At 39.2% G+C, this 16,657-nt stretch overlaps 1 protein-coding gene across 2 annotated transcripts in view; it reads right to left on the reverse strand.

Annotated features, from left to right (window-relative positions):
- Positions 1-16,657, reverse strand: part of tsnare1 (T-SNARE Domain Containing 1) — a 155,933-nt gene that overhangs the window by 108,292 nt on the left and 30,984 nt on the right. For both annotated transcript variants that reach the window (XM_018665760.2, XM_051076227.1), the window contains exon 2: positions 11,630-11,751. In XM_018665760.2, the coding sequence (XP_018521276.1) occupies positions 11,630-11,714 (85 nt within the window). In that variant the 5' untranslated portion in view covers positions 11,715-11,751. The remainder of the gene's footprint in view (positions 1-11,629; positions 11,752-16,657) is intronic.

Raw genomic sequence — 16,657 nt, forward strand, 5'->3', positions numbered from 1 at the left:
TCTATTTTAATAATGACATACCTCAAAACTTGTTCATAAAACATTTTACCAAATATCAACAAAAAAAACCAAACAAAATAATAACAATAATAACATTAGCAGAGCTTGTCAGAATTGTTATCTTTAGAAAATGTCTTAATCCTGCAATTTATTGTGGTATTGTTACAGCAGATTGCAAGCTAATTCCACAGTCACCAAAATGCTGCAGTCTACAGGCTGCAGAGCTACTCAGAGAGACAGTGTATAGGGCACAATGAAGCCTTAGTCAACAAAAGTCCTCATATGAGGATGCAGGGTCACTGAAGGTTGGACTTGAGATCAATGGCATCTCAGTTGTTCCATTAATCCATGCGTGGCTATCTAACACATGGCCCACTTTGGCCACTCACTGCCCATCAGCAGTGCATGGAGCTGGAGGAGCAAGTGCTCATCACAGAGCTGTCACACCCAGTCCACCCTCTCACTTCATTCAAACTTAATAAGCAGGGCTCTGTCTCCAGAGAGCTCATCACAGGGAACTAACAATGTGGACACATCTGCGGGTCAGGTCTAACCCCCAGCACTCTGCTGTGTGCAGTGGAGAACCTGGTCCTTAAGCTTTTATCATATATCTGTCTCTCTGTCATCGTGTCTTTTCTGTCCAGAAAAGGAACTAAGTGCCCAAATGACTAATGCTTGACCTAGATCTGAATTGGGGTGGAGGTGGAGGGATGGAGGAGGTGGTGGTGGTGTGTGTGTGGTTGGCAGGGGGTGGGTGGAAATTAACTGATTAGTTGATGAACAGAAAAGTAAATGGTAACTATTTTGATAACTAAGTAAATGTTTTAGTTATTTCTTTTGCATAAATAATGAATAAAAATGCCAGTGTCAGATTCTTTGTCATATATATAAACGTAAACTGAATACCTTTGGATTTTAGACTTTTGGTCATAAAAAATTAAGACATCTGAAGACATCATCTTGGAGTCAATAAAGTTATAATTGCCACAGTCTCCCCTATTTCTTCACATTTCAGACCATTTACCCAGGTGGCCATGGCAGCCATTTTTCAAAATGGCCACCAGTGGTTGGTTAAACTTTCCTATCCCACTGGACTCATAAAAAAAAAAAAAAATAAATAACAGACATAATCTGGATCCAAGTAACCCTGGGAACCAAATAAAGTACTCACTCACAATGGGCTTTTGGACTTTTAGGAACTAATTGGTCATTTCATTATCTTATTATATAGTGCCGTGAAACAGTAAAATCAGAGCAAACACAATATATCAAATAATTGACCACACATAGCAAATGAGACATCAGGTTATAATGGTTGTACTGTAAAACTACATGAATATTCAGTGTTACTGTTCAACTGGGTGCCAAAAAGCTGGTTTGTGGGCCATTGTGAAGCATGAATCAAGGGGCTGAGGCCAATCAGCTAATGCCGGTTCTGCCTGAATTAACTCTATGCTTCCTTAAACCTGTAAACTGTAAAGTCTCAAACCACCCCTCTGTCAGTTAGTCTGAATTCTCTTGCTGTTCCCACTGCAAGTTTTTCTTTTGCAGACTCTTGTATCTATTTCAACAACTCAAGTTCATTTTCATTAAAGCCTGTTTTCTGAAATTCTGTTGACTTTTAAACAATTTAAAACTTGTGTCAGGCCAGGATTCTCGAACTTATACACTTAGTTATTTATGTAGCCTTTATTTTTTCAACGACGGTGGATTTCTCAGAAGAATTCAAAAGACACAGTTTTTCCACTGCATCTGGTATTATATTTAGGTCAGTTTTTTGTAAGAACATCATTGTGTCTCATCAGACAACCATACAGATGTTTGCTCACCACAGCAACTCGATATAGTACAAGCTACTGAGTTAGTAGATAACAAATTTTAAACAAGACCATAAACCCTTGAAGTATAAAGCACACTTTGCTTTGAAAAACAAACATCCCTTCCATAACACCAAGAGTTTAAAGTGGGGCTGTATTATTCCACATTACTAATATACTCTGGGTCACAGTGTTCACATATTACATATATATTTCCATTCAGCACAACCACAGAGCATCTCTTCCTGCATTTCAGCCAGGCTCTCTCAGCTGTTTGATGTCTTCAAATGTGGTGGCAAGTAAAAGTACAGAAACAGTGACACATAAGTATAAAATTGTAAATGAGTATTCTTTGTTTGGCTCCAAGATTACCAGGTCTCATCTGTAAACAGAATTCAAGGTGTCACCAGTGCCATAAGTTTCTCGCCCCCAAACACATACAGTTGTCCTTTGAGCACCACCACCCTCTCCACCTGCTCTGACATTTCTCCCAGCCTTCTCCAGTCTTTTTTATTCCTGACTGCAGTGCAGTCTCTTTAGAGCAGAAATCCTCAAAAACTGCTTTGTAGAGTTTGACTAGGCTGTGACGAGACCACATATTCAGAGACTGGACTTCTCTGAATTCCTTGAACATCATCAGGGAAAATGAATGGTTTATTATCAGTTCCTTTAGCAAGTTTAAGCCTTTTCATGGGCTTAGCTTAAATCCATCCCATCATTGCTTTGAAAACAAAAAGCTCAGGTGGAACACCATCTGAGCAACTGTTCAGATACTTAAGGAGGTGTTTGGCTGGCAGGTCCCTAAACTTTAAGATGTATAATAACTGCAACTTGGAGAAGCTACTTCTAAATGTGCCAGCTGACTCTAAAATCTCTCATGGTCATGGTTGATGGCAAGTTGTCTTCCTGTGAGGAACAATTAACATGATCAAGATATGTTCATAGAATGGTCCAAATAGTATACAGCAATAACACTGGTCTTTTCAAACAACTTCAGTGGCATAGTTAATGACTTCAGTGCATTCACTGAACATTGTTACATGACCTACGTTAATACATACTGTACTCACTACTGCTATGGTTTAATCCAGTTCTTACTATAATATGTTGAGAGTCTATAATGTTGTCATCCTGATTGTCCATACTGTAAATCTATGGTGTTTCTCTATACTGTACACATGACATCTATGGCATGTCTGTCCATCCCAGATCCATCCTCAGCTCTTCCTGAGGTTTCTTCTATTTTTTTCCCTATGAGAGTTTTTTTTGGTCCAGTTCGGGGATATAATGACAAAAAGTGTGGTATGCTGTACATGTCAGGCTCTACCATGTCAACAATTTCTTAGCAAAATACATAAACATTTTCCATCCATCCATCCATTATCTGTACTGCTTATCCATTAAGGGTTGCGGGGCTGGAGCCTCTCCCAGCTGACATTGGCTGAGAGGCTGGGTACACCCTGTACAGATCACCAGTCCATCACAGGGCCAACATATACAGACAAACAACCATTCACACTCATCAGTTAACCTGCATGTGTTTGGACTGTGGGAGGAAGCTGGAGTACCCAGAGAGAACCCACACAGGCACTGGGAGAACATGCAAACTCCACACAGAAAATCTCCGGGCTCGAACAGGGGCTCGAATCTGACGACAGTGCTAACCACTGCACTACCATCCTGCCCATAAACATTTTCTAATTTAGAAAATAATTGTATATGGTACGTTACCTTACTTAGAGAAGTAATTTTACTGTTTTGAAACTCAACAGAGTTCATTGTTTAATTTTAAAGGAGGAATTTAAAACCGAAAGGGAATTTTGGTATTTCAGCAATTGGGTATCAAAAAGAGTGAGTGCTACTTTTAAAACTTTAAGCAAGTTTTAAACTATTTAAAAAAAAATATGTACATATAATAGTAATTATGTGACAATTATGACCGCTGTTGTAAACTGTCAAGAAAAGCAATATATGGTGCGTCAATGTGCGATGGTATTAAAACCATGTTGTCCTATTGTCCTGAATGAGACGCTTGGCTGTGTTGGAATTGACACTCCACCTCTCAGAGAGCAGGGTGGAGGGTTGAGAGCTTTTGCCGGGAGAGGGAGGAGAGAGATTAGCCTAAACGACAGCTCTATTAGAGACTTAACCTGGGCTTTGATCATTTCCTGAGCTCCCCTTCAGATCAGCCCAAGTAACAAATGGCAAATCTGACAGGCTCCTGCCCTACCCCCACCACCACCTCCATCACCACCACCACCACCACTCATATCCCTCATAATGTACCCAGGCTTCACTGTGATCAAAGACCTCCTTTCTGATGACTGAGGCTCCCATCTGTCTGCCCACAATAGAGAAAACTGAGAGAAGCTGACTGTCAGACTGAGTGAAAGTATTTCACAGCACACATATGAGTACAGTGTGCTGGAGTAAAGAGACAAAAAGCATATGTGATGTTTGTTTTTCTCTGTCACACCCTCCATTTTCCCCTCATGGTATATCTGAATGGCGGCATAATGACTTGTGCCAACTACTCCCTTTGAGTGTCAAACATGATTGCTACGAATATACATTTGTGTAGAGATAAAGACATGTTCCTTTGGTGCTGACTACCAAAATGACTTGCACTACATTTTCTGCTTGGTAATTTGAATATTTTCATAAATTGTCCGAGGGTGTGATTGCCTGAACCACACTGCTGCATGCATGCTCTCAGTAATTACCTCAGTGACAAACAATAAACATCAACATGTTAATCAGGTTTTACATAGTTAGAGGGCATGCTCATAAAACAACCTGCGTGAGTAGCTTGAAATTACATCTAACACCTAAACAAGGGCAAGTCATTCCATTGTAGCAGGAACAACAATCATTTAGAGTACATTTCGATTTAGATCACTACTTTAGATCACCACAATCTGTGAAACTATAATCAAATGACACAATGACCATGATAACATGCTGACCTTAAGCAGGTTTAATGTGAACCCTGCTCACCATCTTAGTTTAGTAGGTTAACATGCTAACATTAAACATGGAGTACAGATGAGGCTGGTGGGAATGGCATTAAATTCTCAAGTACTTAGGCATGATCAAGGTATTGGGCAAACTGAAATTTTCACCTGATGCTGGTGTTGAAAAGTTAAGGGATTGCTGAAGTGATTCATCCTGAGAGGAACATAAATGTACAAAATACCAAATTTCAGCAGAAGAGATATTTTTGATACTTTAATCTAAACCAGCCGACTGGCTGACACTGCCATCTACTGAGTTGCAAAGTGGGGGGAGCAATTTTGGGAGCCCCTGGTAAAAGAAGTCTCATTGTTTTTTTCATAACTCGGAGTTGGAACACTGCTATGGATTGGATGGACATGAAACTACACGAGGAGGCTATGCCTCTGGTGTTTTCCCTGTCTCTCCCTGTGTGTGTGTGTCTGTGTGAGTGAGTGTGTGTGTGCATGTGTGTGTATGAGCACAGCTTCCTCACCAGGCTGTTGGCTCAATCTCCACACCTGCTCTCAATCATATCATCAACTCCTGCTCAAGTACCCTGTCTCACCTTCCTCTTGTCACCAGATTGTTATAGCTCCTCAGTGGTAGGTCTGCTCTTGGCCATGTCTTTCCTTTGTGCTACTTGTTGCAAGTCTTGCACTTTTTGTTATTCAGTGTCTCCTGAGACCTGTTGCTCTGCCTCGCACCACTCCTGCTCACCTCTGCCTGACACCATTAACCCTCCTCCAGCCTTCACAAGCCAAACTGCACCATTACCACACATCTTCACACACCTGTCCCCTGTCACTCCATCACCCCTCTCAACAGTCCTGTTAAAAGCCAAAGCCCTAACATATCAGCTCCTTTGATAAAAAGTCAAAGGTACAACCTGGTGTATATAAAAACGTAGAGGTTGTCGTTAAAGGTATAATATGCAGGTTGTTGGTTGCTCTTTGTAAACACATCTACTCCAAGACTGCAGTGATCCACAAGTGCAAGTGACTCAAGAGAGGGAGCGGTTTTAACAAGAACAAAACAATGAATCAGAGAAATAAAACGTCATTGTCCACTTGTTTCACACTGTGGCTTCTCTGCTCTGCATGTGTGTAGCTCAGCCCCTTGGTCAAACAGTCAGACAGACCTGCAGCTCTTCATACATCCATGATACAGACAGATAACAGGGAGAGATGGAGATGGTGATGTGACCTGGTCACCACTACATTTTTACAGCAGAGACTATTGTATTGTAGTATTTTGACTCACCATGCCAAAATCACAGAAAGAAACATGATTTCTCAGAACTGAAATAATTAAATTGCAGCAGAGGAGTTGGCAGTAGGTGGGTTAGGAAATGCCCAGTATGCACTTATAGACATGAATTTAGTCAGCTCTGAATGTTCAGAGAAGCTCCGAAAAAATTGATCAGCAGTTTATCTTTTGGCATATATCTACTGAAGGCTGTGATGGTTGGCAAACATCACCAGTCATGGGACTAAACTAATTTAAAACCAGAGGCCTTATAACCATGGTTGAGAGCCATGATACCAGTCAGTGTAGAATTCATAAGTAAGAGAGTGTTATCATGATCTTGAAAAGGCACTGACCACACTTTTACAATAAGCATGCTTTTTTCCCCCATTTTTTCTTTCCTCTTTCTTTGTGTTGTAGCTTAGTCCAATCATTCTTGTACATGCAGTCATCTCAAATTACCCAGCTAGCATGTGACCAGCCTTCAATGTTAAACAGACATGTTTTTTTAAGTTGTTAAAAACATTGAAACATTGTTTAGTGATCACAGTTGTAAAGAGACTAACAAAATACTTACAGGTCAATGTTAAAATTTTAACAAGATCTGTACATTGAATCAATATGTCTGCAACAGCGTCTGATGTTGTTTCAACCATATCATTGGAACAAATGTGGCTGAAACATTTACTGCTAATGGTTGCTAATGGTCTGTATTTTCACATTATTAAAACACATTTGGGTAATGTTCTTAAACTAATCACTGCAATTTTACCTTACTGTTCATTTTAAACTTACATCAATATGTGTTGGCGTGTAACTTAAAATTTAGTTATAGTGGTATTAGAAAGGTGTGTGTGTGTGTGTGTGTAAAGACTAAATAAAGATTTGTTTTTTCTTCTAGTGTATTCAATGTTGAGGACTTTGAATCAAAGTTGATTTGATTTTCAAAATCAAAACCTAATTCAACAGTGATTCATCTTTGATTGATGACTTTGATTCACTCATGAATAAATGCTGATTCCCCTTCACTACTTATTACTACTTTGGTGTAGTAGAGGGTCATTTGTAGGGTCAGATCCTCTGAGAACTGACAACAGCTCCACATGTACACTGTGTACAAGACTAATGAATATTAGATCAACTTTCATTGGATGGCCAGAAACACCACTGCAATTGTTTTCCATCACTATCATCAGCCAGTGGCATGTGAGGACTTTGTTTCTTTGAGTTCATTTTGGAGTCTCAATCTCAATCACTTCAGTGCAGTATAAATTCAGTTGAATAATCTATACTATCCTTTGTATGCCCAAGAGATACAGAGATATATCAAACATTGACTCAATGACAGAAAACAGTGTATACACAGAATATAATCATATAATCATCTAAGGCCTTGCTTTCATGTGTCATCTTGCGTATGGACCATAGGAAATGTGTTCACAATATTTCACTTTAAGTAATAAGCTCTAAAAGGAATACAACACTCTATTATATGTTCAGTAGACATCCTTTGAAATGATCCAGAATTCATTTGGCAAATTTCTTTGTGTATACTGAGGTGAGGTGGCCCGTATGTGTTATTTCAGTTTTTTTTTCTTTTTTTTATCTAGTACAAAAATACAAAAAATCCCATACAAAATCTACATACATACAAAATCTCATCAGCTGTACAACTGCTCTCTGTCCTGCTAAAACATCATGGCACATTAGTTCATTGTCCTTGCCATCTATTCATCTCAAACTGTATCTCTACTAACTTCATCTGTCTATCTTCCGCTCTCTCAAACACACACACACACACACATACACATACACATACACATACACATACACAACAAATTCAGTTTGGCTGGGAACAGGGCTGGTTTTGCCTCAGGCATTCTGTCTTGCTCCTACCCCATTACAGGGCTAATGAAAGCAGTGTGAAGATCAAATCCAATGAAGGTGCTTTTCCCACTGCTTAACCCTTATGGAAACCTGTGACCTCTGGTCAAGAACACACACACACACACACACACACACACAAACAGAGTTTTGGATAAACATTGATTTATAGAATCGGAAGAAAATGAACGTTCATACAAATGTGTGTATGAAAATTAGAAAGCTTTCACATACACATGGAAACTGTGGTTTGTGCAACATTTACTTGTGCACTTTTCTGCATGTAATTGTAATATTTGTATGTGTATTTTTACTCATGTACATGTGGTGTTGATTGCTTGAATAATTCATTTCTTTATGAATAATAAATGTGTTGTGATGACTGGAAAACCTGACTCTGATTACTTGCTTATAAATGGGTAAGTGCATGACTAAAATTTATGCAAACTTTCATTTTCATTTCCAACTTTCAAAAACAGTGTGGCAGTATGAAAGGAGATTGTGATTGTGTCATCATTTATAAATCTACAGAGAACTGTCACCAGAATGTGCAGCTCCCTTCAGCTTTATGGAGCTTTATAGTGGTTATCAGCTTATTGTTTAGCTGTCTGGCCCACAACTTTACTGTTTTGGTTCACTCTCACCATTCTCATAGAGTTGATTTTGACAGGCACAGTCAGAAACCAACTGGTGAACATAGTGGAACATTTAGAAGCTAAAGAGCCTGATTCGCTCTAATCGACTTGAATTTTCATCACAATTAATCTGCAATTGCTCATGCATTTTGATTATGATTACCAAAATAACAAGAAATGTTCATATTGAATGTATTTTCAAACTGTCGTCTACCAATGCAAAGTGATCATACAGAACATAAAGTATCTGCAAAACAGCAACTAAAGTGTAATTCAATTTTGTATTGATAAAGGTTCCCTGTGGAGTCTAGTAGTGCTATGGAGCTGGGTTTTTTTGTTTTGTTTTGTTTTTTTCCTTTTTGGATGCTGTCCCACCAATCAGCAGTTGGCTGTAGCATGCCAAGATATTCAGTAATGAATCAACAGAGGTAAGAAAGACGATGGTTGTTAGTTATTAATACTGGGTTGGTCCTTTGTTCAGTCTCAAAATAGCCTTAATTCTTTGTGGCATGGATTATTCTAGATGTTGGAAACATTCCTCTCAGATTGTGTTCCATATTGACTGCATCATATCATTTCTGCAGATTTATAAGCTGCACATGTATGCTGCAAATCTACCACTCTATCACATTCCAAATGAGTTCTATAGGATTCAGACTGGAGAGGCTATTGAAGTAACCCTCAACTCATGTTCATGAAGCCAGTCTGAGATGATGTTTGCTTTGTGACATGAAGCATTATCCTGCTGGAAGTATCCATTAGATGGTACAGCCACAGAGGGATGCACATAGTCAGTCAATACTCAGTTAGGCAGTGGCAATCAAGCAATGGCTGATTTGTAGGGGGGCCCAGAGTGAATCAAGAAAACATTCCTCACACAATTACACCACCACCTGCAGCCTGGACTGTTGACACAAGGCAGGTTGTGTCCATTGATTTATACTGATGCCGCCAAATTCAGACCATCTGTGTCCTTCAACAGAAATCCAGATTCATCAGACCAGGCCATGTTTTTCCAGTCTTCAATTGCTCAGTTTTGGTGAGCCTGTGCCCACTGCAGCCTCAGATTTCTCAGAAATACTCAAACCAGCCTGTTTGGTATCTGCAACCATGCCACTGTCATTCAGGTCACGTTTTCTCCCCATTCTGATGTTTGATGTGATTATTAATGGAAGCTCCTGACCTGTAACTGCATCGCACTGCTGCCACATGATTGGATAATTGCATGTTAGCACTCAGTAAGAGTACATTCAATACTATTGTTAGAGCTCAAGGATACATACAATGCATTCTCATTAGTAACTCTGAAACTTTTTGTTCAGTGTTACAGTTCAACCTGGTTTCCAGGAGCAGTTAGGCAGCTGTTCTCAGAGAAAAAAAGCTCTAAACTCTGAACCACCTGCCCTGCACCAAGAGCAGACAGAAAAAGTTCATCATTTTGCAAAAGACACAGTTCCAAATGAATACTTGAGCTGTTCCATATCTGCTGGATGTGTGAAATGGCAAATGTTTGCCTTGTTCACCATATCCTTATTGAGTTTGGAATAATAACCTGATGAGTTTAATCGACAAGTAGTGTGTTTGAGAGAGGATCATAATGTCATAATCTTAACAAATTAACAAATAATCTTTGTTGAGGGATTCTTTTCTGTTCCTGTCATTCACCATATTTGTCTGTGTAGTGTCTGATGTTCCATATATGGTTTTTACTCTCTTGGAATGCCTGAAGCTCCATGTATGTCTTTCTATTCTTTGGGTTCATGTTTAGGTTAGTAGCCATGAACATATACATATAAGGAACAGGGAGAGGGCTTTTCCTCCCTTCTCTCTGTTTCTTGGAAAAGTGAGGTCATTGAGTGAGAGCCCGATGTCTTGCTATAAATCGTAAAGACAACTAACATATATATATATACTGATGTTGAGAGCTGTTAGGAGAGAGATCCATATTGGCTCGGATCCTCTCACAAGCTACTGCAGTGCTTGTTTTGATGCTGGACTTCTTTGCAATAAACTTCTATATGCAAGTAAGACAGTGTCAGCAGAGATCTTCTCTTCATCATCTTCACATCATCACCATCCAATATACCACATCTGCTTATTTGCTATTGCAAAACCCTTTGCCTCACTCAAGTCGCAGATTTCTTTTGTCAAATCTTCAGTGCTGGCAGCAAAATTTCAGTTCCAGTTTTTTCTACCTGTCAACTACCTGTCTGCATCTGTATGAACATCTTGCATGGAAATGTGTTCTTTGGTATGGACAAAGCTTTTTTTTTCTGCAGGTTACAGAAAATCACTAAAATGTACTTACTGATGATGAAGATACAGTTAAGAGATTGTACAATTATCAACAAAAAGTACAAATACAAGAACACAATTCAATGGTTACCACCCAGTGTTTATGTGCTCTTCTCTTTTGTGGGGTCCCACAGGGGTCTATTCTCAGTCTCCTATTACATAAATGTTGCAGATTGGAGTGTTCCATAAATAAAGTTATTATTATTATTATTATTAGTAGTAGTAGTAGTAGTAGTATTGCATATGTAAATATGATTGGGATTCTAATTATTTCAGTGTCATCACCGAGGCGGTAGCTACAGACAGTATTATATTCAGATTTCTTTCCAAGTCTTATCCTGTGACATACAATAAAAGATAAGATAAGATAAAATAATCCTTTGTTAGTCCCACAGTGGGGGAATTCACATTGTTGCAGCAGCAAACAGGGATAGCAAAATAGCAAAAAGCATCAATAAGCAAGTCATAAAAACTAGTAAATACAACACAAGATGACAACAGGACTGTATACATTGTATCAAATTGGATTTGAATACTGATATTGCACAGTTTGAAATGATAATTGCTGAGTGAAATAATATTGCACAGTATGTGTGATAGCAGCTGTAGTAGTGCCGAAATGTTCACTTTTGTGCAATATGTGCACTGTTGAGGGTGGTAGACCTTTAATTGTTGTAAAAACTGAATGTAGGACCTCTCAAAGGGCAACATAAAATAGCATTTTAATGAATCCATGAGAAAATTAATACTTATCCTTACCTACTGGCTGGTAGCCCTGTCTCACAGGACCTCCAAATGGGTTGCGACTGCCAAAGGAGCCTCCATCAATAGACCCATATGACATTCTGCTTGATGGTTGATGATGTGTCAGCTACAGGTGCCTGGGGAAAGAGAAATTAGCACAATAAAACACAATTTACTTTCACTTTGTATGATGTCTTCATAGACATGTATAGATGGCATTACTAAAGGAAGGCTGATAATGGAGGTCAGACTGTTACTGATTACATAAGCCTGACTGTGATAAACTCACCATCCACTTTACTGGGAACACCAATGAGCCAATCATGCTCCAGCTGTACAATGCATAAAATCATGCAAACATGGGTCAGAAGCTTCAGTTAATTTTCACATCAAACTTAATGGTGAAAGAATGTGATCTCAGTGACTTTGACCGTGGCATGATTCTCAGCCAGATGGGCTGAGTATTTCTGAAACTGCTGACCTCCTGGGATTTTTATGCAGAACAGTTTCTAGAGTTTATTCAGTATGGTGCCAAGAACACTAAGTGAGCAGCATTTCTGTGGACACAAATGCCTTGTTGATGAGAGAGGTCAGAGGAGAATGGCAGAAGGGTTTGAGCTGCTAGAAAGGCAATCATAACTCAGATAACCTCTCAGAGCAAAAAAAGAATCTCAGAATGCAAACAAACTTTGAGGCAACAGAAGAACAACAGTCCAGTTCCACTCCAGCTGAGAACAGAAATCTGAGGCTGCAGTGGACACAGGTTCACCAACACTGGACTGTTGAAGACTAGAAACATGTAGCCCAGTCTGAATCTTAATTTCTGCTGAGGCAGCAGATGGTAGGGTCAGAATTTGGCTTCAACAACATGAATCCATGGACCTAACCTGGTTTATGTCAACAGTCTAGGCTGCTGCTGGTCATGTGATGGTGTGGGGAACATTCTGTTGGGACACTTGGGGCCCTTAATACCGATCAGTCATGGAGTGAATGCCACAGCCTATCTGAGTATTGTTTCTGACCATGTGCATCCCTCTATGAGCATAATTTACCATCTTCTAATGACTACTGCCAGCAGGATAATGCTCCATGTCACAAAGCAAACTTCATCTCAAACTGGTTTCATGAACATGACAATGAGTTCAGTAAACTTCAATAGCCTCCCCCAGTCTAGATCCAACAGAACACCCTTGGGATGTGGCAGACTGGTAGATTCACAGCATGAATGTGCAGCTGACAAATCTGAAAACCACCTTTAGACTGCTGGGTCCAGCAAAACCTGTCTGGATCTGATAAATCTAAGGTAATCCACATGCCCAGCACCAAACAGCAACTTCCAAGCAACATCTATCTGGTAAGAAAAATAGAAACTGGCAGCAACTAAAGAGGAGTATACTTTGTCACAGTTTGGTGGAAACCAAACCAGATGTAAGGAGAGTGAATACTGGACTTACATCAGATTAACTGTGAATGTACATTGCAAATGAGAAGATTCTACCAGACACCAGGTACCAATATACATACCATTTGTAATTTGTCCTAATAAGTGCGACCAGACTAATCCTACTGTTAGTTAAGCGTTAGGAAGATGTCAAAGAAGCACATTCTGTACACATCCAAACAGTGCTAAGAGGTCTAATCAGTCAAAAGCAGTGGGATCACCTGTGTGAATGTGCCATGTTTGTACAGGACCTACAGACCTTTTTCACAGTAGACAGCAAAGGCTCTGGTGTAATTAATAACATAAGGCTGTAGTCCATTTAGGTAAGCCGTGTCCAGTGTCCTGTGCTTTTTCTGCTAAGATAAATGAAAATGTCTGCTGTGAAAAAGGTCTATGATAAGCAGAGAATATGGCGGTGGTGTATCATATTGTCTTTGTTGTCAGTTTCTGTGAGCAAGAAATTGTTTGTAAACACATTATAATAGCTTAACAGGGTGGCATATTAAAGGATGATGGAGCTTTCCCCAACAACAACTTCCACATCATTTGTCATTTCTAGTACCCTTCAGATTGTTGCTAAGTTGTAAGTTGTTGTAAATTGTATATCAGATAAAATTTGTTTACCCAGAAAGCTGAAGCGCACACACACACACACACACACACACACACAGATCATTGGATATTGGTGTCAGCATGGTACCTACTCTACACTTACTAATTTATGTTAAAAGTAAAACAAAAGAAAACAAAGGAGAAAACAAAACCTAACAGGAAAGCGATCACCTATACTTTATGTTGTAAACATGCATCATACTTTATAGACACAAGAATTGGTTCAACTTTGATCTAGGTACTTGTTATTCTGTGTGCACAGTTTTCCTATGCAATAAGACATTTTTGTATGTTCACTTTTGGTTTTACTTTCCAGTTGAACTGCAGCTAATCTGGCTAAACAGTCAGTTTGTTCACAACCTGTGTGATTGCTGGTGTAACTGCTTATATCACTTCAGCTGTTGAATTTATTTTCAGTGATTTTGTTACGAGATCGCAGCAATTTCTTTTGGGAGGTACATTATCACAGCCAAGGAAAATGGTGGCCAGAGCTATGTGCATAAAACCCAAGTCGTTGTACCAATGGGATGACCCTTTAGATTTTTATGACATGGTGGTCTTTCCTCAATTAGTTTACCACTTTTGGAAAGATGCTCTTTAACTTAATTTAAGAGAGTGACATAAACATCAATATTAATCCCATGTCTGCTGCTTAGTTTTTGACCTCTATTAGCACTGTGGAACAGTTTTTGATGAGTGCTTTGACAGTGTTTTATGTGGAAGGATATGCTTTTACAGGGAGTACTGTGCTGTAACTCTTTGTTGGAAAACAACAGTTTATCCATATACCCAACACTTTTCTGCTGGGTATGTTCCTGAATCTGATTAAATTATCTGGGAAAGCACAAATAATGCAATGGCAACAGATACAGAAACAGTTCCAAGACATAACTTCATCTACATTCACAAATATAAAATCTAACATTTCTGTTTGCATATATGTAAAAAAACAAAACAAAACAAAGATTAAACATTACACAACATCTTAATTAGTGGGCTTTAGAGATCTTGGTAGATGCCATATTTTTCTTTGGACAGATGCAGGCTAGCTGTTTCCCCTTGCTTCCAGTATTTATGATGCTAAGATAAGCTAACTGTGTCCTGAAACCTGCTCTGCACTCAATATGCAGACATGAAATTGCCATAGATATTTTCATTTCAATCTCAAAAATATACCTGATAAGGCAAAATCATTAGTATGATGTTCTTCACTTCTTTGTACTGCAATGTAATGAACATAACAGCCTCTGAGATCTGCTATAGGGGCTTAAACTTTTAGTAAGTTTAAATGTTTGAATATGACTAAGGCTTTGTTCAGAGTGTAGGCAAATCAAATTTGTTTCTCAAATCAGATATTTAGGACAGACTGTATGCATGGTTCCTTTGAGTAATCAGATCAGATTTTTGTGTTCAGACATCACCAACCTATCTGCACAGGTTGCTGTGGTAGCAAGACAGTTGTGGCTGCCATAATTCTGGATTCAGCATTGTTGTTGCATTGTGAGTGACTCAAAAGACACTTTGAAATCTGGTTTGAGCAGCCAGAGCATCCAGACTGAGACGCGTCTAACCACCTCTGAATGTGGTTTGGATCTGATTTTCAAAAATGTTAGTCCATGGGGATTTTGCTGTGCATATCTGGATATGCCAAAAATGGCTTTGGGCTAGCAGTCTGAACAAAGCCTTAGTCTCAGTCATGACAAGTATATTAGTAATAATCAGAGCCTTACTATCTAACATGTATTTGTATTCCTGCAAGAGCACTGCTATGCACGCTGTGTGTGTGGGTGTGTGTCAGATGAAAGGAATCAAAATAGTTTAAGCAATCAAGCATGCAGGGACTAAACAAACCAGTGAATATTTAGAAGTTAGCCTTTTTCAGATGTTAACTAATAACCCACTTACATGTAGAGATTAGAGGGGGGCACAGAATAGTCTTCTGAATACTGCTTAAAAGGTCAAACATGTGTTTAACCTGCGGCCAGAGAGACACAGATGACACTCAAATCAACAAATCTCTCTTGGCGCCTGAGCATCAGAAGTTAGAATGTGATACTGGTGAAGTGGCCAGTGCTCTCTCCCCACCGTGAAAGACAAGCATTCAGACAAGCAGGAGAATGTGATTACACAGAGTCACTGTGCTGTCCATTGTTGTGTTGAAGCCAGTGAATCCAGCCTATAGGACTGGCATTATGGGTACGAAGTGGGACAGAGAAGCACCCAGAGATTCAGTGTCCACACAGAACACAGAGACAGATTCACTGGGCCAAAAGAACGTTTAATCCGATTAATTTTCATAGAGAGGGGAGATTAATTACTTTTGGCAGTCCATAAACAATCTTCACTCTGCTTGATTTCAAGCCCAGTAACTGTGCCTCACATCCCTCTGAAGTGTGGACACATGCTGCCTCTATCTGCATATGAGATGCACACTCATGGATGCACATTCATGTCTGCACACACACACACACGCACACACATATTTGGACAATCCTATCCTCCACCACTGTGTATAATTATAAATCCCTGAACTTGTTCACTTAGTCGTTCATACAAGTGAAAACTGCGCTCATTAGAGTGATGATGAAACACTAACACAATACTTTTCCAAAATATGTTTATTGCTGTTGGTATCATCCTTAGTGATGTTGTCAGAGCTTGCCCTATCCTCTGAATTCTTTCCCTCTGACGACAACCCTGTATCCTAGAGGTTATGTTTATATACAACCAAACTTCAACAGCAAATACATTTTGTAGGAAACATAATTGCATTCATATAATGTTTCTATTCATATAATGAGGACATGTACATTTACATGTTTTGCATGTTGCAAATATGTTGATACGGAACAACATATTTGTTTACAATGATGATATCTAATCTTGCAGTACAATACCCAGTTGTAGTGACAACAGTCTTATTTATTTATTTTTATGGTTATGGTATAAGATGGTGGGGGGTGGGGGGCAAAGTAAACCAAACTTTCTGA

Source organism: Lates calcarifer, linkage group LG15, assembly GCF_001640805.2.
Source record: "Lates calcarifer isolate ASB-BC8 linkage group LG15, TLL_Latcal_v3, whole genome shotgun sequence".
Classification (NCBI taxonomy): Eukaryota; Metazoa; Chordata; class Actinopteri; family Centropomidae; genus Lates; species Lates calcarifer.